This window comes from Xenopus tropicalis, chromosome 8 (genome assembly GCF_000004195.4).
Source record: "Xenopus tropicalis strain Nigerian chromosome 8, UCB_Xtro_10.0, whole genome shotgun sequence".
Lineage (NCBI taxonomy): Eukaryota > Metazoa > Chordata > Amphibia > Anura > Pipidae > Xenopus > Xenopus tropicalis.
In genome coordinates, this window is record NC_030684.2 from 71,998,108 (window position 1) to 72,026,093 (window position 27,986).

The following is a 27,986-nucleotide window of genomic DNA, read 5'->3' on the forward strand; positions in this document are numbered from 1 at the left end:
TAGAAGATTATGCGCAGCGTTCAGTTGTTGAATCAATGGCTATTGTGACACCGAGTCTAGGGGTCCACTTGCATGCTGCGTATAGGGGGCCTGTCCTATAGTATGTTATAGGCTAGGTGTGACAGGTCAGTGGGAAACTGGCTAGGTGATGGGCCACTCTGGTATGATTTGTGACTTAAGAGAAAAGAGATTGAAAGGCTGAAGGTTTGGAAAAACATTAATAAACCACTTCTAGAAGTCTATATGGTCTTCAGTTCCTGGACTCTGTAGCATCTTTGTTCCTCAAAATCAGGGTGTAGAAAACAGAAAAAATTAGTTGTCACTACATAGTGTCTGTCTATGGGAATCTTAATCTCACATCCTATTTTCTTCTGTCTTTGCATTAAACACTACTGTGTGAACAGAACAGAGCAAGAGGGCCCACTTACACTTGGGCCCACCGGGAGATTTCCTGGTGGGCCAGTCCAACACTGCACTGGCAGTGAAAACACCTGGTATTGCATTGCAATGTTTTTAATAGCGGTGCACTGTGGGCACCTATCATACCAACATGCATGATACTTCCACTGTTGTCACTGTGAAGAAAACTTAACAAATGCTAATGTGTTGTGGCACAGACACAGGTTCTGTCAGAGATCTTGAATGGTAAAACCCTCTTGGACTCACATAATGCACATAATGCTCCTGCTTGTGTCTAGATGGCAAGTGAGTCTCAAAGGGGAAGTTGTTTCTTGTGTGGAAACAAACACCATATTATCAACTGTGTTATGTATAGTGATATATATTATGTATCCTGAAACAATGTAGCAGATAGCAGTTTTTCTCCAGGGAAATAATTCACAAAAGTGGAATAAACTGAAATGGGAGGAAGAAATATTATTGGCATTAAACTGGAGATTGTCAGATTCACAAAAACATTAATTCATTTTGTCAATATGGTGGTTATGTACTATATGGTGTTCTCCAGATTAACTTCACTGGTCTGGGGTACTTTTGTTGCCAACTTCTTCTATCGCATCTTCTGATCTGGGCAGGATAGGAAAAGCCAGCTCTATTCTTCCAAGTTTGGCTTTTTCATTAACATGCACACCCAGACCAGAAACCTGGAGGATAAAAACATAGAATGAAATTCCCCCAGACCATTGCAGTTTTTAGTGAAAAGGAGCACCAGCCCAGGCATCAAGCTAGCATTTGTAATTACTGGGGGGATTACCAACATTTTGGCACCCCCAGTGATTATCCACCCCCAGTGATTATCCCTCTCCTTTTAATTTTGCTGCCATTAATAACATCATTTAGTCTGAAAAAGGAACAAAAACATTCTGAAAGCTTGCTATGATTATCTAAGTTAGACAATAAAGATAATACCGGTTTTGTTATTTTGTATTTCAAAAGGGTTAACCCTGTTACTTCATTAAGAAAAATGGAATTAAAGCTGGCCATACATGTGGTGATCTGACGATGACAGATCGCCACACACCATTCAGGGCTGAATCGGCAGGTAAGGAGGTAGAAACAATAGGATTTCTACCTCCTTCTGCCGATTCAGCGCTGAAGGGAGATTTTGGTCAGGCACCTTCTATGGCACCCGATCAAAATTTTCAAACTGGTCCGATCGGCGAGTCGGGCGATACCAGCAGCTTCCTGCGATATCGGTCGACTCGCCGACATACCATTTTAAAGGGTAAATTACCCATCAGTTCTGTTCAACTGGCTTTTGTTTCATTGTTTTAGAAGTCACAACCAGCACTGATATAAGAATATATTGCAATTACACTAAACCTATTAATAGTGTGTAATGTATTGGACCTTTCAATAACATGATTTTTTTTTACAGAATGAAAGAATACCACACCATATGATATTCAGCACAGGAAACCAAACAAATATAATCTCCCTAATTAGGCGTTGATTTATGTACCAACGCTGGTGTCATAACTCCGCTCACACGATATACCTGTCGCGCTAACAGTGCGTTTATTGCCAAAAACATATTCTTATATTTCATGTAAAAGCAAAGGGTAGGACAAATCAGCTGGGGTGGTGTCAGCCCTAAACACTAGCCGCTGCCTAACTCCACTACGCCTCAAGCTCTCCTGTTACGGCTATCAACAAAGGCGCCAGCAGCCACGGCCGTGGAGGGGCATATAGAGGAACCGGAAGTGATGTGAGGAAAAGAAAAGCGAATGGCTAGTTTGCTGCGGGGAAAGGACGGGTTGTAGGTGGGTATTGTATACCTGAAGAAAGGCTGAGCTGTGTCGCATCAAGCAGAGCTCTTCTTAGCTGATTCAAAGGTTTGGATTTGTATGTGTGTTTACAGTTACATCTGTTCAGAACTGAGCTCATATACCAATGAATACATTGCGTAAAATAAAGTGAATTTGATTTACACAAATGCATGAATAGGTTATTACAGCTTTTGAAAGTGAACTGTATAAAGTTGGCATAAATATTTTTTAAATGACATTAAATAAAATTGAATTTTGCTGTTTCCTTTACGGGATCCTTAAGTTAGATCATTGATTATTAGTAATTATTATTATTATTATTATTACACACAAAATGCCAACATATTCTGCAATGCTTTATATATCACATAAAAGGAAACTAAAGATATTTATTTCTCGAGCGCATTCTTTTCCATTGATGATAGAGGTTGTTTTTTTACATTTAGATTTTTTTCTTCTTTTTTGGATCTTAGATTATCTTTTGTTTTGCAAAAGATAAATATTGGCAATTATCATACAATATTTATTGTGATTTCAGTACAACTGCAGTGTGACCAGCTTTACTAGAAGAAATTAGATATTTATTTTTTACTTATCTAGCTTTTTCCTAAGCAGCAGTCCAGTTTAAAAAATAACAGAAGCTATCTGGTTGCTAGAGGCAAATTTACTCTATTAAGCAGGCAGTGATTTGAATGACAAATTGAAAGATAAATAGGAAAAGGCCTGAAAAGAAAAAAAAGATAAGTAATAAAAAGTAACAATTGCAAGTAATTCTAATGTAATACTAGCACAGTTGAATAGAGATTACACCTTTAAGGTGGCCACACACGTGGCGATCTGCGATCGTCAGACCCACCACTAACCTTCAGGGCTGAAACGGCAGATAAGGAGGTAGAAACAATAGAATTTCATTTGGAAGCTGAAAAGAAGTGTAAGGTAACTTATTCGAAACTATAAAAAAAAGGGAGGCCAATTTATTAACTCATTAGCTTTTGGAATTACAGTGCTCTTTAAACCACTAAAATATTGGTTTGTACTATGCAGGATTTTGGTGATAAACACAATGAGCCTTGGTAATGTGGAAATGAGCCACATCAAGGTCAAGATGGATAACGGTTACCTTGGTAAATCTGTGGAGATACCGAAGAAGAGAGGTAGAGGAAGGCCTTTGGGGAGCACAAAAAAAACGAAAGTGGTGAGTGTGATGCTGGATGAAATTTTTTTTTAAAAATGGTACTGGAAGAGTAACATTACTGGTTAAGGAGTACAGGAGAGAGCACCAGACAGTTGAAAGAAACCGTACAAAGGCTTTTTGGAAATAGGTTCAGTTACATTTGAAGATTTGGTAAGAAGAGACAAAACACATTTTTGGTACAAGCCCCCTTTATTGAGCCTATATATGTGATACCCTTATGGCAATTATGGGAAAGCAGTATTTATATATCTGTAACCTTTTAAACATGTACGCCACCCTCTCTATGAAAAATAAATAAGTGAATTTTTAACCTTCATTGCCTTAAAGCATTTATTGGATGGTGCACTTTAAACTATTGGTTTAATATATAGAAACACCAGCTTTCTGCAAACTATTATTATATTTAGCTTTATTGATGTATGTTTTTAAATTTATATGTTTTATGATGTATTTTCTGATTAAATTCAGCCACATTTTAGATATATACCTATTGGCACAAATAATGTGCATAAAATAGGAAGCATTATTTTGTTCAGACAGTAAAGTATAAAAAGCTGAAAGGGGACAAGAAGAGGAGGCAAATGGGAAAAATGAAAACGTAATTCATCATATTGTAAATTATGATATTATGATCAAATCAAAGGTAGCTGTTTCTACACAGGATACAAACCTTTGAGTGCCACTACTGAGTCACACCTTAGGCTAATGTCACACAGGGCTGTACTTCCGCTTCTTACTGTCTGCATTTCCTCTGCAGGTTTTGTGTCTGAGTGCTTTTTTTTCGTTTTTTGTTTGTCTGTACATTTGGCTTAAACACATTATCTAAAGTAGACAAATGAATCACACACTTATGATGTATTGATCTATTGGAGCTGACTGTCCCAGAAAACTAAAGAACACAAAAGTCTACATGTAGCTGAACAGTTTGCTGAGGGGGGCATAGTGTAGACTGACTTGATTATTTCTAGTGACTGTACAGAATTTTGATTTATTATATTTATTAAAATTTTTACTTCATTGAGATGAAGCTTATATGGATTTTTAATTTTTTTTTATATTAAACATTTGATTTAATGAGATTTCTTCTTTAATAAAAAAGGATCTTCTGTTTATCTTGTGTTTTCTGAGTTATCTGCCACATACAGCAAAATGTACGCCGGAAGTGCTTGCCAAAGCCAACAGGGTCAATTCAGCAGTCCACAAGCAGCTGTAAATGCAAACAGATAGATGGAACATGCTGCCCCCAACTCTGGGAGAACCCTCCATGAGCTGCTTTGGAGTGTTGGAGCCCTCTGGTAAATTTAAGATGGGGATGAATTAAAAAAAAAAATATTCATGCAAATCGTTTGCTAGTCTCAGGTATGAGATATATTATCTGTAAAACCCGTTATCCAGAAAGCTCCGAATTACAGAAAGACAATCTCCCATACACTCCATTTTAATCAAATAATTCAGATTTTTAAAAATGCCTTTCTTTTTCTCTGTAATAATATACAGTACCTTGTACTTGATCCCAACAAATATAAAATTAACCCTTATTGGAGGCAAAACAATCCTATTGGGTTTATTTAATGTTTACATTTTTTTTTGTTGAATTAAAGTATGGAGATCCAAATTACAGAAAGATCTCTATATCCAGAAGACTCCAGGTCCCAAGCAGTCTGAATAGCAGGTGACCTGTAATACTTTTCTGTAAACAATAGCAGCATTATGGATACACCAATGTGTTTATATATCTATAACCTTGTTACAGTGAGGAAGGCCCTGGACACATTTTGAAACACAATGCAAGCTGCCGTAGGACTGTCTAGCTTCTAGAAGATGATATTTGACTGAGCAGGCCCTTAAATAATATAGGGGTACTCCAAAAAGAATCAGTCTGGTTGGAACTTTTCATATGTTTGTGACAGCTTTCTATTTTCTCACTATCACACATTCTGTCTTTCCTTCAGGCCCCTGCATTTATAAAGCTAATAAAAACTAAAGAATGGTGGTAGGTGGTTTATGCAGTGTAAAGGTGGCCATACACGAGGCGATTTCGCTCGTTGTGCGATGAACGATTATATCGACAAACGATCGTATGGCGATCGAGTTCCCATACGATATGCCATCCACGGGCAACGATAATTCGGGAAAGATTTTGTCGCATCATTATCGTAAAATACCTACGATCGTACATCTACGTACGATCGATGTCGTTGACTTCCGCTGCTGGCAATCGTGACATGCGCAGAGAACAATCGTTGAAAGACAAATGTCTGACACTCACACCAACTGGCAGATTTTATCGTTAAACGACCAAAATTTTTAAACCTGGCCGATCGATTTTGGGGACGATAATGTCGGCTCGTTTAGTGGGCCGACGATCGTTCGTACACCACCAACTATACGATAACTTAACGATAGCATCGGATCGTTCGGGAATCGGTCGTTTGTAAGTAAAAAATCGGTCCGTGTATGGCCACCTTTACTGTGCTTCCTTTCCATTTTGACATTTATATTTACATTTCATCAGATGGTACTTTGTTTTTATCTCCCTCTTACACATTTATATAATTGGTAGCTTAGGGGTTTTCAAGAATTATTTAATGAAGTTACATTTGTTTGTGAAATTCTGCTGATTTTATTAGAAGCAGAGAATTCTTTCTAGAGAAGGTACTGTAGTTAACTCCTTAAGTATTTTGTATACTAAAGTATTGTACTTTAATGTAAAAAAACACTAGCTTATAGGACAGTAGCAAGTCTTAATTGGTAACTAACAACATGTTTTCCACTAAAGCTCACCCAAGAAGTCAACTTCCCAATTGCCTTTTTTCAGCTCCTACACTGCTTTACAGATGCTTCTTCTCAATTGTTGATAGGTATCAGCTAATGGTATTCTGAGGCACAGAAGAGGAATAAAGCGTTTGGCAGAGGTAAGGCATCAGACTTTCTGCATAGGAACAAAATGTGCATAATACATACATTATCTTGTTTATCTGAATGTATACATATTAATGAAAGTGAGCCTTCTTTGATATATCTGTGAGGAGTCATCTGCCATGGACAGCAAAACTGACACCAACTTTACTGATCATAAAGAGTGTTAATTAAACCAAGGCCAAGGCAGAAACATATAAGTCAGACAAGGAATGTTATTTGGGCCAGTATATGTAACGCCCTTTCTTAAGTGAAACTAAAGACAAAATAAACATTGATTTAGTAATTAATGTACCATATCTAGAGTGCTGATGAATGGGTCTGGGTGAACAGTAGCATTAAGATGAAAAAGATATGCCCTCCTGGGCCTGCACTGGTAGGTGCTTGACAGCCACTCTGTCCAGGTCATCTCAAATCATCCTCTCATGTGCATGCTATATCCCTGGCTGAGTATCTATGGATGGGAATGTACGCATATCCATTGATACACACAGAGGCACCCTGAGAATCAAAACAATGTATATAGCTATGGGCAACCCTGAAAGCAAGTTAATATGGTATTTGGCTTGAAAACTAATTTGAAGTCTTAGATTTTCGTGGAAGTCCAGCTTGAACGATTATTTGCTGTCCTACATGACAAATAGCCAGCACCGGATTTCTACATGTGGCGCCCCTTATCACACCTGCAGTGCAAACAACCATTCCCCCCCCCCACGCCATGCAAATGCGCATGCGCCAAAGTTAAAACTCCCATACGGAGCAGTGGGGAGAAGTCCCCATTGCTCCGTATGGGAGCAAAATTTAAAAATTTGCGTGCGGCGGGCCGCCCCTATGTTTATTACACCCTAGGCCTGGGCCTTTGTGGCCTTGCCACAAATACAGGCCTGCAAATAGCAAGGTAATAGATATATAAAACCATTTGTCAGGAGCAGCCACAGGTGGGTGGCTGGCAGGTAGGAGCTTATATGCTGTGTAATAAGGATAAAGGGGGTACTGCGCTTGTTGTTAGGCAGGAAACAAGTTATGTTGCTGAAACATGATTTATTAAATGAAAAAAGAGCAATAAGAAATATGAATGTCCTTACAACGGGCCAGTGGTCAGAGGCAGGCAGAAGATGAAAACAAATCCGGAAAGCAGGCAGAGGGTCTGGACTGGCAGCAAACAAGGAGGGTCTGGAAAAACAGGCAGTGGTCAGGGGCAGGCTGGAGACAGGGAAAGTCCAATAATCAGGCCGAGGTCAATACCGGGAGATCCAACAGAGGTCAGGGACAGGAGTTGAAGAACAAGGTAAGGTGAACGGAATCAGGCTGGTACGCGGGCAGGAGTCAGGCAGGTAAGGACACTGGATCGCAAAAAAGGCTCAATGATCAAGCAACCAGTGGTTGCTTGTAAAAGGCTTATGAAGCCCGTTAATTGTCTGATTGCAACCACCTGGGCTAATTAAGGGAGGAGAAGGTGAACATAGACACAGAAGCAAAGAAGAGGGGTTAACAATGTTCAGGGCTGGATGCCCAAGGTCTCTGGTGGCTCAGTGAGGTAATGCAGAACCTGCCTAACAGAGTCCAGAGTTCCAATACAGGCAGGTCCTGACACCATTGTTGTTTCAGCTGACTCATGTTGCAAAGTTTGAAAACCACTGCGTTCACTGACTCACACTAACACAGAAATTTCTGTCTCTTTGGCAGGTGGCTGCACACATAAAACTAATAAAAAATAAAAGTAGTAAATCAAGGGGTCAAGGATTTACAGAGGTAAGGGTTTACTACATACCTCTTTAGGACTATTTCACAAGTGTTTCCAATACTTGCACAAGTGAACGTACATAATTTAAAGTGAACAAGAGTTTTTAAGACCATACTCACATTAATGGTGATAGCACAGCAAAGATCCAAATGGTTGGTGCTAGAGCTGGGCGGTATGACCAAAAATTTATATCACGGTATTTTTCAAAATTATATCGGTATAACGGTATTTGACGGTATATAAATAAATAATAAATATTGGTGGCCAGGGCCCCTAAATAGTTTGCAGGCCACCCCTCCTCCCAAAGACAGTGCCAATACATTGCCCCCCATACAGCAAGCTGGCCAGGACTAAAGCAGAAAGAAAAAAACAATGGTCAAAACTCCCCAACATGCCTGTCACCACTCAGACTAGCAACCTGTGAATTCTGGGCTAATGCCAGAGGGGCTGCTTTAAGATGCCATAAATAGTCACTATTAATGAGCTGGTGGGGATATTTGGGCTTATGTGTACTTTAAATGCCAGGGCATAGTTTAAATCCCAGTCCAGGCCTGCTTATTTGGTGACAGAGACAGGATTATTTTGACATTTTTTATCTGATGACTGTGGCGATCCAAGCACCATAGTCATAGCCCCAAACATTAAAGTGGGTGACAGGCTCACCCTGCAGTAAGTAAACAGAAACCTTTGGAACAGACCAACGTGGCCTGTCTTCTTTGGTGTGTTTGTATCAGAACAATCACTGTAAACCTGGCAATAACCGCTTTCCGCTGAAGTACTCGGTCACCACGGTCCGACTCTGAGTGATGCCTCCTAGCGATGGCGCTTTTGTAGAGTGTGCGCGCTGACGTCACGAGCGCGCTGACGTCACGCGCGCACCCGGAAGTAGTACCAGGAAGCGCGCACACCGGTATGGGGGTATGTAAAAAATTCATATCGGTTTAAAAAAAAAAAACCGGTGATCGGTTTTTACCGGTATACCGCCCAGCACTAGTTGGTGCTCACTGTAGGGATATCACCCTTCATTTATATGTGAAAGAGTTATATTATGTCATATTAAGACACACCCTTAAATCCATATGCCGCCTCCTCCTCCTCAGTGTGGAATCTGTTACTGTTCAAGGACACACAACTGGATATCATTCGGATAATATGCAAAGTCTGTATAGTGTCTTGGAACAGAAAGATATATTTGCTTGCACTTAAAGGATAAGGAAAGGTACTTATACAGTTTCTTCCCAACAGATTAGCCACAACAAGGCAAGCTAAAACACAATATTTATTCTGTATAATGCTTTACCATACCTGAGTAAACAGCCCTAGAAGCTCTTTGTGTTTGTTTTGGAAAGCAGCTGCTAAATTAGCTTGGTGTGACATCCCTTGCTTCTCCTGCACCCTTGTGTAGCTCTGGGCTCATATTACAGCAGAAAGGGGAGGAGGGAGAGATGAGCAAGCTGCGCAGGCTCAAGCCCGTGCCTGGGATGTTTAAGCTGAGAAAAAGAGATCTAATACAGAAGCCCATGTGTTCACAATTGAAGCAAAGGAATGCCATGTTTCTTTTGACAGAGGACTCAGAGCAGCATTACTGTGTTTATTGGTGAATTGAAACCAAGCCTACCAGCAAACTTCCAAAATGTGCCAACATATGCCATCCAGTGCCAACATATCAAGAAGACAATATGTGTTGCTCATTTGGTGTCTCCATTGTTTACACTGGTGGTCCTTTCACACATGATCTCATAGTCCTCTGTGTCAGGAAAGGAGATATCCCAATGTTACGTAGAGTTGTAAAATTACATATGATTGGTCGTTTCACCCACTTTTTCAAACATGACTGCTTCTATGTTCATGTTTTGTGTATATATGTCCCAACTTGGCATGCATTATTTTTATCAGGAATACCATTGGTTGCAGTGGAAAACAGGGTGTCTACTTTTGCCCAATCGCGATTACAGGCTGCACTAATTATTATTTATCTATTATTTCCCATGGACATTTCAAGTTCTTTAAAGTAGAAGGAAAGGTAAAAAATAAGTAAGCTTTATCAGAAAGGTTTATGTAAATTCAGCCAAAAGCACTCAGAAAAGCTGCACTGAGTCCTCTATCTAAAGAAACACAGGATTTATTTTGTGTACACATGTTCTTCGGTATCAGACTTCCTTCTCTCAGAAAAATCCTTTAGGGCACGAAACGAGTCTGCACAGCTCTCTCCTTTCTCCCTCTCCCTTCTTCTGCTCCCTCTCCCATCTCAACGTCCAAATGTGCTGTGTAATCTGAGCTACCAGCAGCTAGAGCTGCAGCACGGAAGCTACTATTTTTAACAGAGGGAGCTTCTAGGGTTTTTTACTCCGGTATGGTAAAGCTTTCTGCAGAATAAATTTAGAGTTCTAGTTTGCACTAATGTATTGGCAGTAAAATCTTTGGGGGGGTGCCAAAATGTTAGACACCTCCTAGTGATTAAGATCGCTTAACTGGTGCCCCAGGCTGGTGCTCCTATTAGCAGAAAATCACACCAGCCCGGGGTACATGCAGGCAAGTGATCCTCTTCCTTCTCCTTTCGCTGTGATCCCAGGGCCCATTCATATGCAGTAGAGTCAATAAGCCAGCTTCTTTGGTAAAGTGCAGCTTTCAATCTACTGCGCATGCAGAGCTGGCACAACGAAAGAAGGTGGAAAAGGATCACTGGCCTGCATGTATCCCAGGATGGTGCGTTTTTTTGCTAACAGGAGCACCAGCTGGGGGTATTAGGTAAGTGAATACAATCACTTGGGAATGCCAAAATGTTAGGTACGTATTAGTGATTCCACCTTTCCTTCTCCTTAAAATGTGTATATATTTTTATATAGGCATGCAATATTTTATCCACAAACCTGATATCCAGGAAGCTTTAAATTACAAAAAGGGCTACATCCCAATAAATCAATTTTACGCAATCAATCCTAATTTTTAAAAATTTTGTTCTTCTTCTCTGTAATAGTAAAACGGTACCTTGAACATCATGGTAACAAAATTACATTAATCCATATTGGTCGCAACACAATGCTGTGTTGGATTTATTTAAGTATCGATATTACTTGAAATAACCCATATCTGTATTACCCCAGGCTCCAAGCATTTCGAATAGAGGCCATATCTGTGTCTACATATGAACATTATGCAATTAATATACCATACACTTGTAGTGGAGGGTGGGAGATGCCTTGACTTCACTTTTTCTATGCAGGGTAAAGACAATTCTGCCTCATCCTCAATCTATGTTGGTCGATCCCAAGTAAAAGCGGTGTCTTCCCAAATGCCTTCTGTGCCAAAAAGAGCACGAGGAAGACCTCGAAAAACCAAACTGCCACTGATAACTAAAAAAGTTACAAATATAGAAGTAGAGCCTGGAATTGAGGTGAGTAAAACGGTGAATGGATTGCAAAGAAATGCGAGAATGAAAACAGACTGAAATAAATAAGATAACTAGTTTGTGCATCTATTTAACTGAGAGTTTTTTTTAACAATAATTAATATCCACTCAGTATTTTCCAGAGTGGATAACAATGCAATTCCAATATGCCCATTATATGTTAAAATTTGTAAACATCAATTTGTGACATAATTTATGTTACAGAAGGTGTTTACATGCCTAGCTTTGGAATCATGTTAGTAATTTTAGCCCATTTATCATAACATAAAACAAGGAATAAGTACAGAAAGAGAACATAGAAAGAAAGAAACATAACTAAGGGTGCATATGCAAACACAGTGTCTTGTTAAATAAAGTTTACCAATATCCATATTTGTCTTTGGTGTTGTTATTTAGAGGGTCAGGGCTGTGAATGTTCTTAGCAGGGAGGGGGCCTCTACCAGGGCCACATCCACTGGGGAGAGTTGGGTTGTGATGAGGTTATGCTTAGATAGTTAGATCAATCCAAGATGACCATACTTTTAGAAACTTCTTTGGGCAGCCTTATCTGGTAATTAGTCACACATGTAACATAGAAAAGTTGCCATATCCTAAGTTGTTATTGGATAAATGACACTACCTTGTATGCATAGGGCACAGTAAAAACAGCGATGTGGCGACTGATTTACTTCCGGTTACAAACAGTTCCTGCATTCTCTAGTGATTTAGAAGAATGCTTTGAAGGTGATTTACAGCTTTTTTCATGCTGGTTCAGGGAGAGGACTGAGCAGTGAATGCTGTTTTAGCTTCTGCTCTGTTTAGATGTCTGTGTGAGCGGAGCGCGGCAGAGATTGTACAGGAAGAGGGAGGGGGAGGAGGGGGAAGTTTTGGAGCTGCTGCCTGAGCCTTATCAATACTTGGTAAGGTTATTATTTAAAATCTATTTAAGATATGAATATTTCTGTATGATAAATTTGCTAATAAAAATGTTTTGAAGGCATGTGTTTAATGTAAAATATTTGTGTTACTTGTCCTTTAATAAAAAAATGACATTGGGTTACATGTTTAATTTGAAAAGAGCATAATATACAGCTTTTTATGTCTGGGTGACAGGTTCACTTTAAAAAAAACATTTGATAATCATAAAGTGATCACAACATGTCCTCCTTCTATGTTGCAAGGTTCATTCTAAGTCCAAGTTTTAGTTCAATGTATAAAAGCAATCTAGCTTTGTAAAAGAAAATCACAGAGCAGCTTCTGAAATAAATTAAAAGGACATTATACCCCCATTTTCAACATTAGCGTGTGCTTAAAATACTTTATGCTTATTGTTTTAATTAGGAAATATGAATGGTTTTGTTTTTTCTTGAACTAAACACCTGATCCCTGTGAGCACAATCAAAATAAATCAGCATTCCACTGATAATATGTAATGAATCACCCCTAATCTTAAAGGAGAAGGGAAGGCTAATAAAGAGTTAATCTCAAGCTGCAGGCATACCTTCAGCTGTCGCAATAGTGCCCTTAAGTCTCCCCATATTTCACCTGTTCAGATGATCAGAAGCCAAACAGGAAGAAAAAACGCTGAGCTGTGTAAAGAAAGTTACCATAATGCCTCACTCCTGTCAGCTGTCAGCTTCCTGCTGATTGGCTCAGATCCACATTCCTAAGGGGGGGTGAGTTCATAGCATTATTGAGGGAGGGGGGAGCTGGAGAGAGCAGAGAGCTGCATGTCTCTGGCACATGAATTACAGACACAAGAAATCTCTTGACAGAGAAGTCAGTGCAGCGTTTCTGTGAGTGCTTATGGCTGTATTTACATAGACCTTTCTGATAAAGCTTACTTAGTTTTTACCTTTCTTTCCTTTAAACCCTAACAGGCTGTAGCTGGGGAAAGGGAGGAGTTTATAAGAGGTATATAAGCTGTATTTCAAGAACATCTGTATATTCATAGTCTAATAATTGCCAGAACAAAGTCACAGAACACAAATATTTAACAGAATTTTAAAGAATGGGCATGTATTGAAACTATTTACACACCAAACCAAACATTTTCTCATTACAACATTATATAGTGACATTTCGTCTGCTGTTATAAAAAAATATAATTTTGTTCAAAGTAATGTTTACTGGGAGTGGATTTTTAAAAAGTCGATAGCTTTCTATTGGTCAAGGCTTTCAGTCAATGCCCCATTTAGGCATCCACACTCAGCTTTAATTTATAGTTTTAGAAACCAAATAAGTCTACTTAAAAATGCTTATTTTAAAGGAAGTGGTAAAGAGGCATTAAACACTTGATCTGAAATTCATCTCACTATATCTCTCAATCACATAATAAAAATCTGTAAAGCAGCCCAGAAATTCAGCCTTGGGAGTGCTGAATGGCCCTCACATTATTATAATGGGTCAGTTGCACTGGAAAACAGGCTATCTACTGTTGCACCAAAATGCACCATTACAGACTGCTCCTTTTTATTATTTATGTTATTCTAACTTGTACGTATGTACATTTCAAGTTCCTAATCTTTGCTACCTACATATGTAGGCACACAATGTATATTCACTTGTATCAGGGTTTAAGTGGTGCCTTATATTTAGTTTTTTTTATCATCCTCTGCAGAACAAAGACAATTCTGCATTATCCACAATCTTGTCAGAGTGTTCTCTGCCAAAAAGAGGAAGACTTCAAAACACAGAACTGATGAATAAAAAAGTGAAATTAGTGAATGGAGTAGAGCCTGGAACAGAGGTCAGTGTTGCAGTGACAAAAGAGGGGAATAGAAGAAACTTGAATGAAAACATGTACTCTTATATGACTTTTTTTTATAAAGCATAAAGTCTCAATTTTCTTGGATACTAAACATCTCCTAGGTTATTTTTTACAGGACAAAATATAACATCTGTTATAGCAATTCAGCTAAATATATTGTTTTCACTGTTTCTGTGTGTTTTACTTCTTTGCCAATAACAATGCTGACCTTAAGCAAAAAAAAGGGCGAGGGAGACCAAGGAAGATAAAGCAGACAAGAAAACCTAAGCCAGTAAGTTTGCATATTACCTTTTACCAGTAAATCTTCTGTAACTTCCTAGTCACTTTAACTCTGTTAAATCTCCTTGATTCCATGGCACATTTAATCCAGAGCATAGATACGTGAATACATACCCTGAAGATTTTTACCTTTGGGTTGGGGCCCAGAAATAGGCCTACATTTTTTTCATGGTCTCTATGATCTCCCTGAATATAGTAGCATTATTTTTTTTTTATAGAATAGAAAATAGCCATTAAATGAGTAATTTAATATGTATTTTCAGGCTCACAAAGCTATGCCTAAAACTAAATTTGGGTCCCTGGAAAAAATGCCTATAACTAAATTTGGTTCCCTGGAAAAAAAGGACCACTATCTTAAGCTGGCGGTACATGCACAGTTTAATTAATATGAAAATAGGATTATTCTATATATGGAGTCCACCATTCCTAAGTAGTATCAGTGTATTATGGATATATAAATCTGCCAGTCTGGGGATCAGTTCTGATTGAAACCGTATATGCCAGTGTATGGTATTAGCTATTATATGGTACACTGATAAAAGAGGGAATGATGAGGAACTGCATTATAATGATAAACTTTCTGTTCATTTGATCCCATTCAGAGTGTGTATGTTTAAATATGTGTTAATTTGTATGGTGCTAGTTGTATATGCAGCAGTGTACCTTAATATAATAAATTGTTTAAGGTAAGACTGTTCATGGAATGACATAATGAAACATAAACCACAGATCTTTTCAGAAAAGTCCACCTGTGGGTACTGCTTACATTCTACATTTGTAAGAGAATTAGAAGTCGAACCCTGAATTTCTGGGTTAGGATCTCAAGTTAATAGACAAATTATTTGTATTGTATATGACTACCTGTATTTGCAATTTTTTTGTTAAGATCCAAGCCACTGTTCAGGAGTCCCAGGACATTCGGCCAGCCAGCATTTCCCCTCAGGATAATTGTTCAGTGGAGGTGGAAAAGGTTAAAGCTTCCAGTACACAGAATTCTCAGTATGCTAGCTGTGAGTCACATAATTCCAGCTGGCCTTCTAAAAGTAAGCACATTCAGTTATTCTATTCATATTTGAATCTTATTTTAAAGCATATATGGTCATATATGCCTTTATACATACTTATAAACTGTTGAACATGATCATTTACCTAAAATCATACCAGGGATCTTAACCTCTCTATTTCTCTTGTTTTAAAAGTCATTAACACATCTGATGACACTGCAGTGACACACTGGGTTGTGGAGGAACCCCCTGAATCAAGTCCTTCCCAGCCTTTATATCCAACTGAAGAACGATTAATGGAACAAAATGAGTTTAGGGACAATATTATTCAGGGTCTGGCTGATTTAAAGTACCAACTGACAAGAGAGTTGGCAGCAGCAAGAACTGAGATGCGCGAAGGGGCAGAGATGGTTAGGGCAGCCATTGCAGGGGTGTCTGCTGAAATCCATACACTTGGCTTAATTTTGCAGCCTCTAGTTACAATGATATCTTCTAGAAATGAAATTTGTGCATCACCAGCTTTGAGCTCTTATAGACCCCAAAGGGACACACCCTCTGAGAATTCTTTAGAGTTTCCCAAACAAGAAATACAAACATCATGCACTATGATTAACTGCCACAATGAACCTTCATGTCACCTACAAATGAACATGCCTACCTCCACATCCTTGCAGCCTCAGCAGGACACTCACCGTGACCTATCTACAGGCCAGTTTTAAAGGGATTCATCTCATGTTTGCTCTATGGAAAGGTCTAAACAAAATATGTCTTCTGTTGTGTCTGTTGGAAGATGTCTGCATGATACAGATTGTACTACGAGATCACAGGCCAACAACATTGTTACTCAGACTCAGGATATTTCAATTAAGCTAGTCTCTCCTGGCAGCATTACAGTAACCAAGTCTTTGCCCAAAATATTGCCTGTACATAAAGACAATCAAGTGATTTTCAGAATACTGAGAAGACCTCATATGAGGCTAGTTTAAGGGAAGAATTTTCATCTGTGCTGCCACAATGCTGCATAGAAGTATCACAATCCCTTCCTGTGTCACCTTGTCCAGCTACAGCTTTTCTGCAGACAGAAAAGGGCTGTGCCTTAAATTCACAAAACCCTGACTGTTGATTTCTACTATTTGCCCATTTTTTGTGACGTTTACAGCAGGATTATCCAGTGTCTATTCTTGGGCAGTTCCTAATTCAAGCTGCTTTTAAACCAATATAACCATTGGTGTGTCCCAAGTTCAGGATATATGTTAGCACATGTATCTTTGCCAGATACAGTTCTGTTGCCCATTGGAATGTCAAAATCCTTGCCCAAATTGTTACTGGTTACAGCAATAATTTAGAAGAATTCAAATATGTAAGACACATTAGGGAGCTGATTTACTAAAATTAATTTTTTTCTGGCCTTCAAAGTCATATAAACTGGACATGGTAAAAATTCGAATTAAACTTGATGATTGTTGTATTTATAAAATGTCACAATAATGCTGTTATTGGTCATACAAAAATTTTGAGTTTAAGTTTTGAAAATCACAAATTTTTCTATCCAAAAGTATTGTTAAAACTCGAAAAAATTCAATATACTGTTTCAAAAATTAGAGTTTAAACGGACGTTCATTTCCATGAATCCTCTTTATTTTTCCAGAACAGGAATTGCTCCAGCGGCCATTTTAGGAGCATCAGTTGTTAATTCTTGGAAAACAATAATGAGCTGTGTAAAATAGAAAACAATGATGGGATTAACTTTTCCTTTAAAATGTGTGAAATAGAAAACAATGACGGGGTTAACTTCCCCTTGAAAATGTGTGAAGGACAGGCTGTCACTGATTATTCTATTCCTCTGGTATTCTAAGACTACATAGGACTCAGTGGTACTCAACAGACCTGCCAAAAAAAGTTAATTAAATGTTAATAAATTACAAGTTGTGGGAGCATGCAGCAGCAGCCCCAGAAATACCCCTGGTTGAGGGCTTTAATTTGGACTTATAGTTAAGAGCAGGACTTAGTGAAATACATTTGCACCAGTGCACAGTATATGTGTAACAAAACTTCTTGCCAGAACCATATTGAGAAACAAAACTGCTACCTTCAATTAGTTAGCAACAGGAATGGGGCCCTGAATGCTAAATATTTCAATTGATTTTTGTCTACTGTATGGCATATGCACCTATTTTGCAATATAATTCTATTAGAAATTAATTGTACAGGTTCCAATCTGCACTCCCCAGCGACTTTTTCCTGCTTGTCCCTGCCAGTGATAATGCCAGTGATAATGTTAATACAGGCATGTATGTTTTGTGGACAAGCTTTAATTAACACTATCAGTGGTGGGGGACAAGCAGGAAAGAGACACGGCTGGTGGCTGTCTGGGGGTCACACATACAGAAAATTGATATCTCAGAGTAGTATTAGCAAAAGGTTCAGTTTTGGAGTCTCAACAATCAGAAAAGTAGTGGATCACTGTAAGTTTCCCTACTTAGCTGTTAAAGGTCAGTTTTCTAGTACTTCAAAGCAACAGGTGCATGCTGGGTATTCTAAATTGAAAATGTGGCGGTACCCAGGAGGAGGAGAGAAAACAACTCCCCCAAATTAATAAAATTCTTTATTTCATATTTCTGCAGAGATATTTTTATATATCGGCTGGTGGAGTGTTTGTGGGGGGAAAAAAGTGGATGCTCACATTGCCACTTCTGCTATGAGTGGCTGTGATAAACTTTCCTCGGGTGGTAGTGTTCGTCAAGTTACTAGGCGTAATAAGCCACCTCTGGTAAGAGCTGGAATTCTGGTCCTCTAGTGCAGAGAGCACAATTGCCATACCTATTCATTAGCAGTGTGGGGCCACTCAGCCCACTCCAATGCAAAAAAAAGTTAGCATGGAAGGGTGAGGGGATGGTATCAGAGTCCTTCAAAGCACCCCTGAATGCATACAAGTATGAGAAAGCATTGGCATTTGATTAAGGGGTTGTCCATCACTGATCGCTGTATATCTGTAAATGCCAAAGTATACAGTCAAGGATAATCTAAGATAAAATACAGGGTATTATACAGCATATTGTTGCAACAACAATATAACCTCAACACCTAAGAGGCTCTTTACATGATTTGCCTATTATCTGGCTTTGCCAAATTGGTATAATCTCATCATCTGGCACCCTGGGTCAAAAATCATACCATAACAGGGGCCTATGGAGAACCATTGTAAGAGGACCACATCACCCAATTGGAGTTTTTTTAAACTGCCTGAATGATATGTAGCCAAAAATTGGTTGGATGGGCCATGGGGATGGTACCATTGTTAGGATTGTAGGGTGAGTTGTTGGCTGGCTGGTGAGGAATGAGTTAATATGCACTGGCCACGCATCCTATCAGCATCAGGCATAGGTTACTTAAACCCCTTGCATGCACTCCTTTGCCTCATCGCTTGCACAGCTAGTACCTTTGCAAACCTTCAGCTGCACCTGGGAGCCGAAATGTGAGTTGTTACAATAGTTCAGTAGTCAGCCTAGCAGCTATTGTGTTGACAATGAGTTATAGACTGGTTACTTTGTTTTGGGTCTCAAGCCAGGGGGTTTCAGAAACAGTGTACCTTTTGCCTTATAACATATTGAACTGGCCATAAAATAGAGCCAGCTGAGACCAGTCAAGCTATTGTGGATTTGTCTGAACAATTTGCATCAATGTGGGGTTGGCAGCTTCTGTAAGGCTTCTTTAGCCTTTAATTTGTCATAATCCAGTTAATTCTGTTCTTATTTGCTTCTAGCAATATTGCTAATTTCTGTAATAAATTGATTACATTTCTGCAATAGAACTAAATGTAGCACATTTCTTAACTTAAATTGTGTCTACTTCAGCTTGTGCATTTCAAACACCTACATTTAAACATCTTGAGATTTAAGTGTTGTTTTGGAGTGATCATTATGTTAAGTCTTATTGACATGAATATTTGGAACAAGTCTACCATATGTTGTTATAGTGGCCTGGTTTACAGAACTGTTTCAATAGTTTAGCAGGTGAATAGAATTAAGCATTCTTATGGATGGGAATATTGCTTAGCTTCTAGCAAGATCATTTCTACAGCTCTTGTATAAACCCATATGTTATCCCATATGTCTAAAGCAAGGCATCTGTTTAGCTACTGTATACACTTATTCTGCCATGAGTGGAAAAGTTAAGGATGAGGATGTACAAGATGGCAGAAGAACTCATGTCCGCTTTGTTTTGAGTCAAAACCAACAGTGCAGAAAGGGGCAGACAAAACTGCTTTCAGTGGCAACTTCATTTACAAATAACTTAACAGACTGTTTATATGGGATATCATTTCTAAATAAACTTTTGCACTTTTTCCACAAACGCATTCCAGCGTGTCTACCTGGTGCTCTAAAATTCTGGTGTATAACCCTATATGAGAGGCCACATATATCTGTTTCTGTAATTTCATGGAGTGAAAGACATCTGAAAACAAATATTATTCATATGCTTCATGCTACACACATAGCACTGCCTTGAAAATAGAGATCTTAACCCTTAAGGAATTATGGTCAGAGACACGCACAGTACCCCTTTATGTCCCTGTGGCAAACTGCGCATCAAGAACTGCTGGTTAAATAGCAAATGTACAGCCTTAAAATTCAGAGCTATAAATCTGAACTTGTAGTCAGTGTGTTTCAATCTGTTTAGAGCAGGTTTGCCGGACCAATGGCACTTATGCCTGCAGTTTTAATTCGTCATTTGGTCTAGAGCTGAAAAATTGAATTAGCCCAATATCGCCCACCCATACATATCGGGAGAAGATACGCTGGCTTGGGGACCTCGCCAAGTGAGCGAATCTTAGTGTATTGCCACCTTTAGGACCATGGTAGACGGGGAGATATGTCACCTAAAATGCCTTCCCCTTTACTTACCTTTGGATCACAACAAGTAAAACATATTACTTCCAGTGATCCAGCTTAATCATGAGAAAATGCATAATAAAAAGGCAGTTTCCCACAATTAAACCAGCTAGCACAGCTAACAAATCTCTCAAAAATGCCTTACCTTTGTAAAACACATTACTTTTTCTACATTTTTGAGAGATTTGTCATCTGTGGTAGCACAGATTACCACGGGTGACAATCTTCCCATGTGCCATGAACCATCTAATTCAATAATCCCAAAACCAACAACAATTAAACTTGTACCCTTCATTTAAAACATAGGCAGCATTTTGCCAGTAGCCAATGCATTAAGATTCGTAAGTTTGCTCATATTTAGTGACCCATAGAAACCAGATGATTTCCCTTGAATAGGTGATTGGTTTCTGTGGGTAAAGGTCCCCATACACGGGTCAATTCTAGCTGCCGATATGGGTGCCTTAGACCGATTTGGCAGCTAATCAGCCCATGTATGGGCACTACCAATGGGCCTGCCTACCAATATCTGGCCTGAAATCGGCCAGATGTCGATGGGGCAGGTTAAAAAAATCTAGTCGGATTGGGGACCACATCGGCTCGTTCATGTGGTCCCCAGACCGCCTATACCCGTCGTTATAATTCGATTGTTTGGCCCCAGGTCCAAACGATCGAATTAGCCTGGATTCTCCCGATATCACCCACCCGTAGGTGGGGGATATCAGGAGAAGATCCGCTCGCTTGCCGACATCGCCAAGAGAGCGGATCTGAAGGTGTATGGGCACCTTTAGACAAGTTGCACACGTGACCCCATGATGTCTTATCTTTGTACCATAGAACAAGTTGGAAGCAAGATTCTGTGAATTGAATGTTTTGAGTCATAGAATGAAAGTTTCATAGAAAAATGACACCCTTGCCATCAATTTGAATAGATACATATTTACCCATTTACCTTATTCTAGGGTCACTTTACTATTGGGGTTTTGGCTCTGCTGTCTAAAATGTTTTTTCTGATGGGATTCTTTTAAAATTCAGAAGTTTACATGTCAGAACTTCCAATACAATATAAAAGACTGCTTTCAATATCAATTACATTTACAGATAATTGTAATAGTTGGCACTTAAAAGATTAAATAGCAGATGTTCAGGGTAATAAAGCTTTGTGTGCTTATGGAAACGACATCACACCTGTTTTAAAGCAGTACTCAACCCAAAAAATACTTTACATGGATTAACATTTTATGTTATTTAAAGTTATTTGTAAGTACCGTTGCTACCTAAAGTAATATTTGTTAATTTCTATTAACTGCACTGCAGTTCTCCTCCAGCAAAGACTCCAGTTTCCACAATTCCTTGCATGCCTCCTTGCAAGCCTGTTAATCACAGAACATGCAAGACATTGTTGCAATTGAACTGATGTATGGGGATGAGCTGGCTTCTTCTGTGCTGATTCAAGACTCAGAACCAGCAATGCAGAGAACACAAAGGGACAGACCATTAATGCTTTCATAGCAATATATAACTTGAATGATTTCTTCACTCTGCTATAGATTTTACAATCTAGATCAATATCATGATTGTACAGTACACTTACTATATATCAGTTGTTTTACTGACACACTACTTTTAGTGTTGAGGACTTAGGCTAATGTCCCACAGAGAGATTTAGTCACTGATTTTTAAAAAGCAAGTTCCAGCAATAAGTTGCTAATAAGCGATTACTAGAGATTTCAACAACGGATCGATTCTATTTCCCACAAATCCAGGTCTCAAATTCCCCGCCAACAATTAGAAATTACATTCAGTGCAATAGGGAAATCACAGCGACTTCCCGCTCAGTGGGTTTTACTTTCAGCGATTCCAGTAGTTTTGAATGACAATGCTATTTTTGTAAAATTGCTTGCAAAAGGGTCTCATAGCGATTCAGAGCAATAAGCGATTTGAAGTAGTATCATTGGTTTAACTACTGGCGATTTATATTCTCTATGTTGAGACAAACTAAGCGACCTTTACCTGGAACCTGCTTTTTAAAAATTGCAGCAATTCCCTGTAGAACATTAGCCTTACTACATAAAGTACTCTTACTTACTGTTTAAAGTACTTCTTTGTGTTGGTTACTTAAAGGAAAAGGAAAGGCAAAGTCACTTGGGGGTACCAAAATGTTAGGCACCCCCAAGTGACTTTAATCTCTTACCTTTTACCCCGGGCTGGTGTTAGGGGAAAACCGCACTAACCTGGGGTACCTGCAGCGAGGTTTCCTCTTCCTTCTGTTGTAAAAATCCCTGGGCCGGCACATGTGCAGTTGAGTGAAAAGCCGACTTTTTTGTTAAAGTTCGACCTTTCACTCTACTGCGCATGCACAAGCGCGCTAAGAAGGAAGAGGAAACACTCGCTGCAGCTACCCTGGGCTGGTGCAGTTTTCTCCAGGGGCACCAGGGGGGTAAAAGGGGCACCAGTCTGGGGTAAAAGGTAAACGATTAAAGTCATCTGGGGGTGCCTAACATTTTGGCACCCCCAAGTGACTTAGCCTTTCCTTCTCCTTTAATGTAAAAACTGAAACCTCTAGTGTTCTGTAGCAGGAACCATTTGTTGCATAATATAATATATATAGAGATAGCTATGGAATATAAATAAATGAGCATGCACAGTAGGCAGTGAAGGAGCTAAGGCAGAGTGGGGGTAGTGGCACAGGTGTTGTTGAGTTGCTAATCCCCTTCTTGCTGACAGTGTCATGCTCATAGATTAGTAAATGTCTCGCCTCAGCAGCTGAAACCTATTACTTATCCTTGTCTCTCTTGCATTATCTCAGCTTTGCTACACCTTCAGTCTCTTTCTGCTTTTCATAGTTTTCTTCAATTGCTGTGCTCCTGGTACCCTTATTCTCTTTTTTTCTACCCAATTTGTCTTTCCTCTTCCTTTCTCGTCAAGCTTTGTTCTAAGCTTCCCATTATCTGCTTCCCTCTCTGATGGACTCCAGTAGTAGTGACAGTGAGGAGCCTTCCTCACCGCTCCTGCCCCCCTCTTCACCTTCTGGTGAGGAAGACGAAGATGCTTTTGAGATCCTCTCGAGGGCGACACAGTCACCAGATTTGCTCCCGTGGGAGCAGCGAAGTACGAAGACAAAGATTATGCATGTGGTTGACAGAATATTTCTCACCTTCCTTGCTGTCTTTCTTCTGGTCCTTTTTGGAGAAATAATGTACATAGTCTACCATACTGTGCCTTGGGCAGAAGTAACTCAGGCACTAAAGAACCAACTTCTGTTGCAGGAAGAGGATGAGGAGGAGCTGGACCTGTGAGGTAAGGCAAATGAACATAATGTGCAAATCTAGGTTGCAAGTTATATTCAGCTGTAGTTAAGTAACATCTTGAAGGCTGCCAGTTGCTAATGTCGGATACAATAAATTGAATAATGAATAACAAACCAAACATAACAACACATTGGGTTTAACCGGAAAACTTAGGTTTTCTAGGCTAAAAGCAATGTATTTAACCACTAGTGTGCCATAGGGTCTATGACCTACAAGTGGTTAAATAGATAAGTGAGGATTTTACATCTCCATGTTCTTATCCGCCTCTAGCAAAACTTAAATAATCTTGAGAGGAACGCATTGCTTGTTTTCAGAGGATGTTTGAGTACAGATTTTCATCAGCTCCCTTATCTTTATTATTTTGTTTGTTTTTCTGTAGTATTAATTACTAAATGCCATGTTGTACACTGGTTATATAGGTCCTTCCAGATAGACCTTACGACTAATGCTAGTCATGTATATGACCAGATTTGGAAAACCAGTTTGATCAGTTTTAAGTATACTGGCCAACAATCTGGTCATTGTCGGCCGGAGCTGCAGCTTCTATTATTAGTGCTGGATGGTAGCCATACAAGTGTATAGCCAGTCAAATAATATCCATTTGTTCAGTGTGTGGTCAGATCAGGCAGTTTGTGTCCACCTAAAGGTAAGTAAAGTTAAAATCATTGGTAGGTGCCAAGTGTTACCTGAAACCACCAGCCCAGGGTATTTATAAAGGAGCATCAAAGAACAATCCTCTTCTTCTACTGGTTCTTTCTTTGGTTGCCAGGGACAGACGCACACACATTTATCTTCATAAAGTTTGGCCTTTTAATCTGTGCACCCAGCACAAAAAAATAATAAGAATACCGCTCTGTAGAGCTCCAACAGAAATGCACCTGGGCAGTATATCAAGTAAATATAATCACCTGGGGTTGTCTAATATTTGCCCCTCCCCCCTTCCAGCTGATCATAACTTTTCTTCTCTTTTAACGTGTCCAATATCCACCTTGCACAACGTCAAAAGAAAATAATTGTTCAGACAGGCTGACTGCAAAGCTTTAATTTTTTTTTTCTTTCCCATGAAAAAGTACAAAAATATGAGCAAATAAACTTGGGTGAGCAAGAAAATAAATTTTATCGTTGGTGAAACTATCCCTAATGGAGCTGCAACCCAGACAATATTTAGGTGTTGTTATTTATTTTGCTAAAATATTGCAACCTTTAATATCTGGTGATTAAAGGACATATAAAGAGAATTTCACTGTGGGGTGCCAAAATGTAAGGCATCCCCCAGTGAAATAATTAGCTTTTTGCTAACTGTCTAAGCACTATTACTTACATTTCTCCCAGCTTCCCAGGCCTGCCTTGTGCAGATTACCTTCATGCATGTGCATTAGAATAAACTCAGCAAGCTTTACTCTACTGCACATCTGCCAAATTATATAGATTATAAAAGTAGTTTGGTAAAATTTGAGAATTATATACAGTATCTAGTAGAATTAAGTCTAAAACAACTGGACTTTTCTGAGTTTTTCTTGAAAACGTTTCACCACTCATCCGAGTGGCTTCTTCAGTTCAAATGACTGGTAGGGAATTCCCCATGGATCATACCTTCTTACACCTGTCAGTTTCAGCTAACACCTAACTGAACAAGTTCAATGGAACCATTGTGATTGGATGTCTGTGACTCTACTACCATCAAGAGTTTAAATACCGGGGAATTCCCTACCAGTCATTTGAACTGAAGAAGCCACTCGGATGAGTGGTGAAACGTTTTCAAGAAAAACTCAGAAAAGTCCAGTTGTTTTAGACTTAATTCTACTAGATACTGTATATCATGACCTGGATGAATGAGAATCTTCATAGACATATTGAGAATTATAAATTCCAAAACTGTTGTTTCATGTCACTACATACAGGCTTCTGTTCAAAAAAACAGCCCAACAGCAGAAGAGGCCAAACTCAAGAAGAAAAGAGGCTACATACTCCCAGAGTGGGACCCAATGAGACAAGTTCATCTAAAAGCTTTGTGCTACCTGAGACTTATATTGCAAAGGACCTTACAAATAATCAGTGAATATAAACGTGTGTACAGGAGATACACAGAAGCAATTCCACCTTATATACTTTCTGTCCTGTTTTATGGGACTATCATTATAATACCATGGCTTGTGTTTAGAATGTGTATATTTGTATGTTAGCTTTCAATGCTTACAACTCTTGCAAAGCCTGAGAGAACAAGATTATGAAGCTAAAGAAATGCGGTAAGAATTTTGCTTGTGTATTAATACAAATATCTTAACATACAATCCTAATTTTACCATTACCAAATGTGCACATCCTTATATGTATATGTATTGGATCCACATGCACAATAACTGTCTATGGAGGATTCTAGGCTGTATAGAATCTTGGTCAATGTACATGCACAGTAACACTCTATGGAGTATTCTGCGATCCAAAATCATCAGAATGTGACTGTGACCTGATATGCATGTGAACTGAATCTAGGAGATCACTACTCTTACATTGAAACACAGTAGTAATTATAATAATTACCCTTGAATTAGTGGCCGCTGATGCCACCTTCCAGCTGCTCACCTACTGGCACCATATATCACAGCACTAAAGACTACAATTTCCAATGCTGGCTGTAGCAAGGGGCATCCTTTCAACTTCTTAGAGTGTAACAAGGAAGAAGCCTTTCTCTTCACAGGGTGCAGATGGTGTCACTCTTTACAAGGTGTAGCAGAGTGTATCCCTTCCACTTCATGGGGTGCAGATAGTGCAGTGGGAAGGGGTTTCCAAGGTCCACTGAGTGTAGCAACTTTTTCAGATACATTGTAAATCACATACCATTGCCCACAGGGTACTTACCTTTGCCAGGAGCCTAATTTTAGGCACCAGACTTCCCTGCAAAAAAAATAATCTCGCTCTCCCCCACAAAATCACAGGCCACCCATAATTTTATGTGTATGTGGAACATCTGTGACTGCAACCACTTCAGGCCCCCTGTACCCTCATGGCTCCAGGGTCTGTTTGCTCTGTAGTTGCACCACTGACCTTTGAAATTTAAACAGGCCTTCCTATGATTTGATTGCGGTTGATGTGTATTGTAAATCAGTGTTTAGCCACCCCCATGTGCGTTCAAAAGTATAGCATTAGTAAACTGCAGTCAGATACCATAAAGGTTGCCACAGTACGGCCACCATTAGGCACTACAAGACTGGCAGGGTGAGAAGCACTAAAAATGTGTACAATGTAAGGTAATGTTTTCAACACCAAAAAGACAATAAAATGATTTTGTGATGTTGTTTAGATTGTCTTTGTTTGCAGGTGGAGTTTCCCTTAGGAAACGACAGGTGTGCATGGAAACAGATAATACTAGAGGCACATTGCATCAGGAGTGCCTCCACTACAAATATAGAAGGGAGTGAGATGTAAACAAATGTGATGTTTTCCAAGAGCACAGTAATAGTTATCAGAAGAAGAAGGGGGATTGCCAGCAGCCTTTTTAACTGCAAAAACATTTGGATACAGGTTTTTTGGTTACACATCACCTTTAAAGGATCATGAACCCCAAATTCACATATTGGGTTGCCAATATGTTAGGCACCCCTGTTTCTACTGCAGTGCCACCAACTGGCTTTCCTGGTCATACTTTGGAAAGGCTTAGCCTTGCACATGCATAATAGTTTCAGATATATGGGTTTCTTCCCCATAAAACAGAAATACTTTTAATGCATGCATAAATTGCTATTACAAGCAATGTCTTACGGGATTTTCATAAATGTATTTATCAATGGGTGAAAGTCAAGAGTTTGATAAATATGCTTCTAAAAATCACAGAGGTAAATAGAAAATGGTCGATTTTTCTCACATTTTGATAAATCTACCCCTTTGATCCAGGTAGTGTAGTACTGCTCTCCTAATCAGAAATTAAATTATTTCACCTTTTACATTAGGCTTAAATTACAGTGAAGAGATGAATGCACACTGAAAGTGTCAAAATTAAAATGATGTTAGAGAAAGAAGTCTGTGGAGCCCTTGGGCAGACAGGGGTCATACAAAACCTTGTAGTGTCACATCTGGCTGGTAAGCCCTTGGTTAGAAAATTGTTTGCTATGGAGTAATGTGCAGTAAAAGGGCAATAATGGAGTTGTTACATTATATTACAGTCTTTTGAGTACAAGTACCATGTTTCCTTTGTTCATGTGTTCTCCTCTTGTATTTCACATTTAAAAAATGTACCTTATAAAACAGCCTTTACAAGAATA

The 27,986-nt window shown here is 39.1% G+C and overlaps 1 protein-coding gene across 5 annotated transcripts; it reads left to right on the top strand.

Annotated features, from left to right (window-relative positions):
* The first annotated feature begins 1,741 nt into the window (after positions 1–1,741).
* Positions 1,742–27,981, top strand: LOC100486535. Of its 5 annotated transcripts, XR_004219883.1 has the most exons (10): positions 1,742–2,294; positions 3,273–3,423; positions 6,285–6,338; positions 8,029–8,094; positions 11,310–11,480; positions 14,095–14,223; positions 14,459–14,515; positions 15,410–15,566; positions 23,345–23,716; positions 25,629–27,981. XR_004219883.1 is itself a non-coding variant. In XM_012969103.3 (9 exons), the coding sequence occupies exons 2-9, from the start codon at positions 3,292–3,294 to the stop codon at positions 16,244–16,246; spliced, it is 1,287 nt and encodes a 428-aa protein (XP_012824557.2). In that variant the 5' UTR covers positions 1,756–2,294; positions 3,273–3,291; the 3' UTR covers positions 16,247–19,880. The 5 variants fall into 5 exon arrangements, 4 of the variants coding, with proteins under 4 accessions (XP_012824557.2, XP_002938716.3, XP_004917076.2 ...); XM_012969103.3 differs by lacking the exons at positions 23,345–23,716; positions 25,629–27,981 and adding an exon at positions 15,723–19,880 and having other exon boundaries at positions 1,756–2,294; positions 14,462–14,515; XM_002938670.5 differs by lacking the exons at positions 23,345–23,716; positions 25,629–27,981 and adding an exon at positions 15,723–19,880 and having other exon boundaries at positions 1,756–2,222.
* Positions 27,982–27,986: the final 5 nt, after the last annotated feature.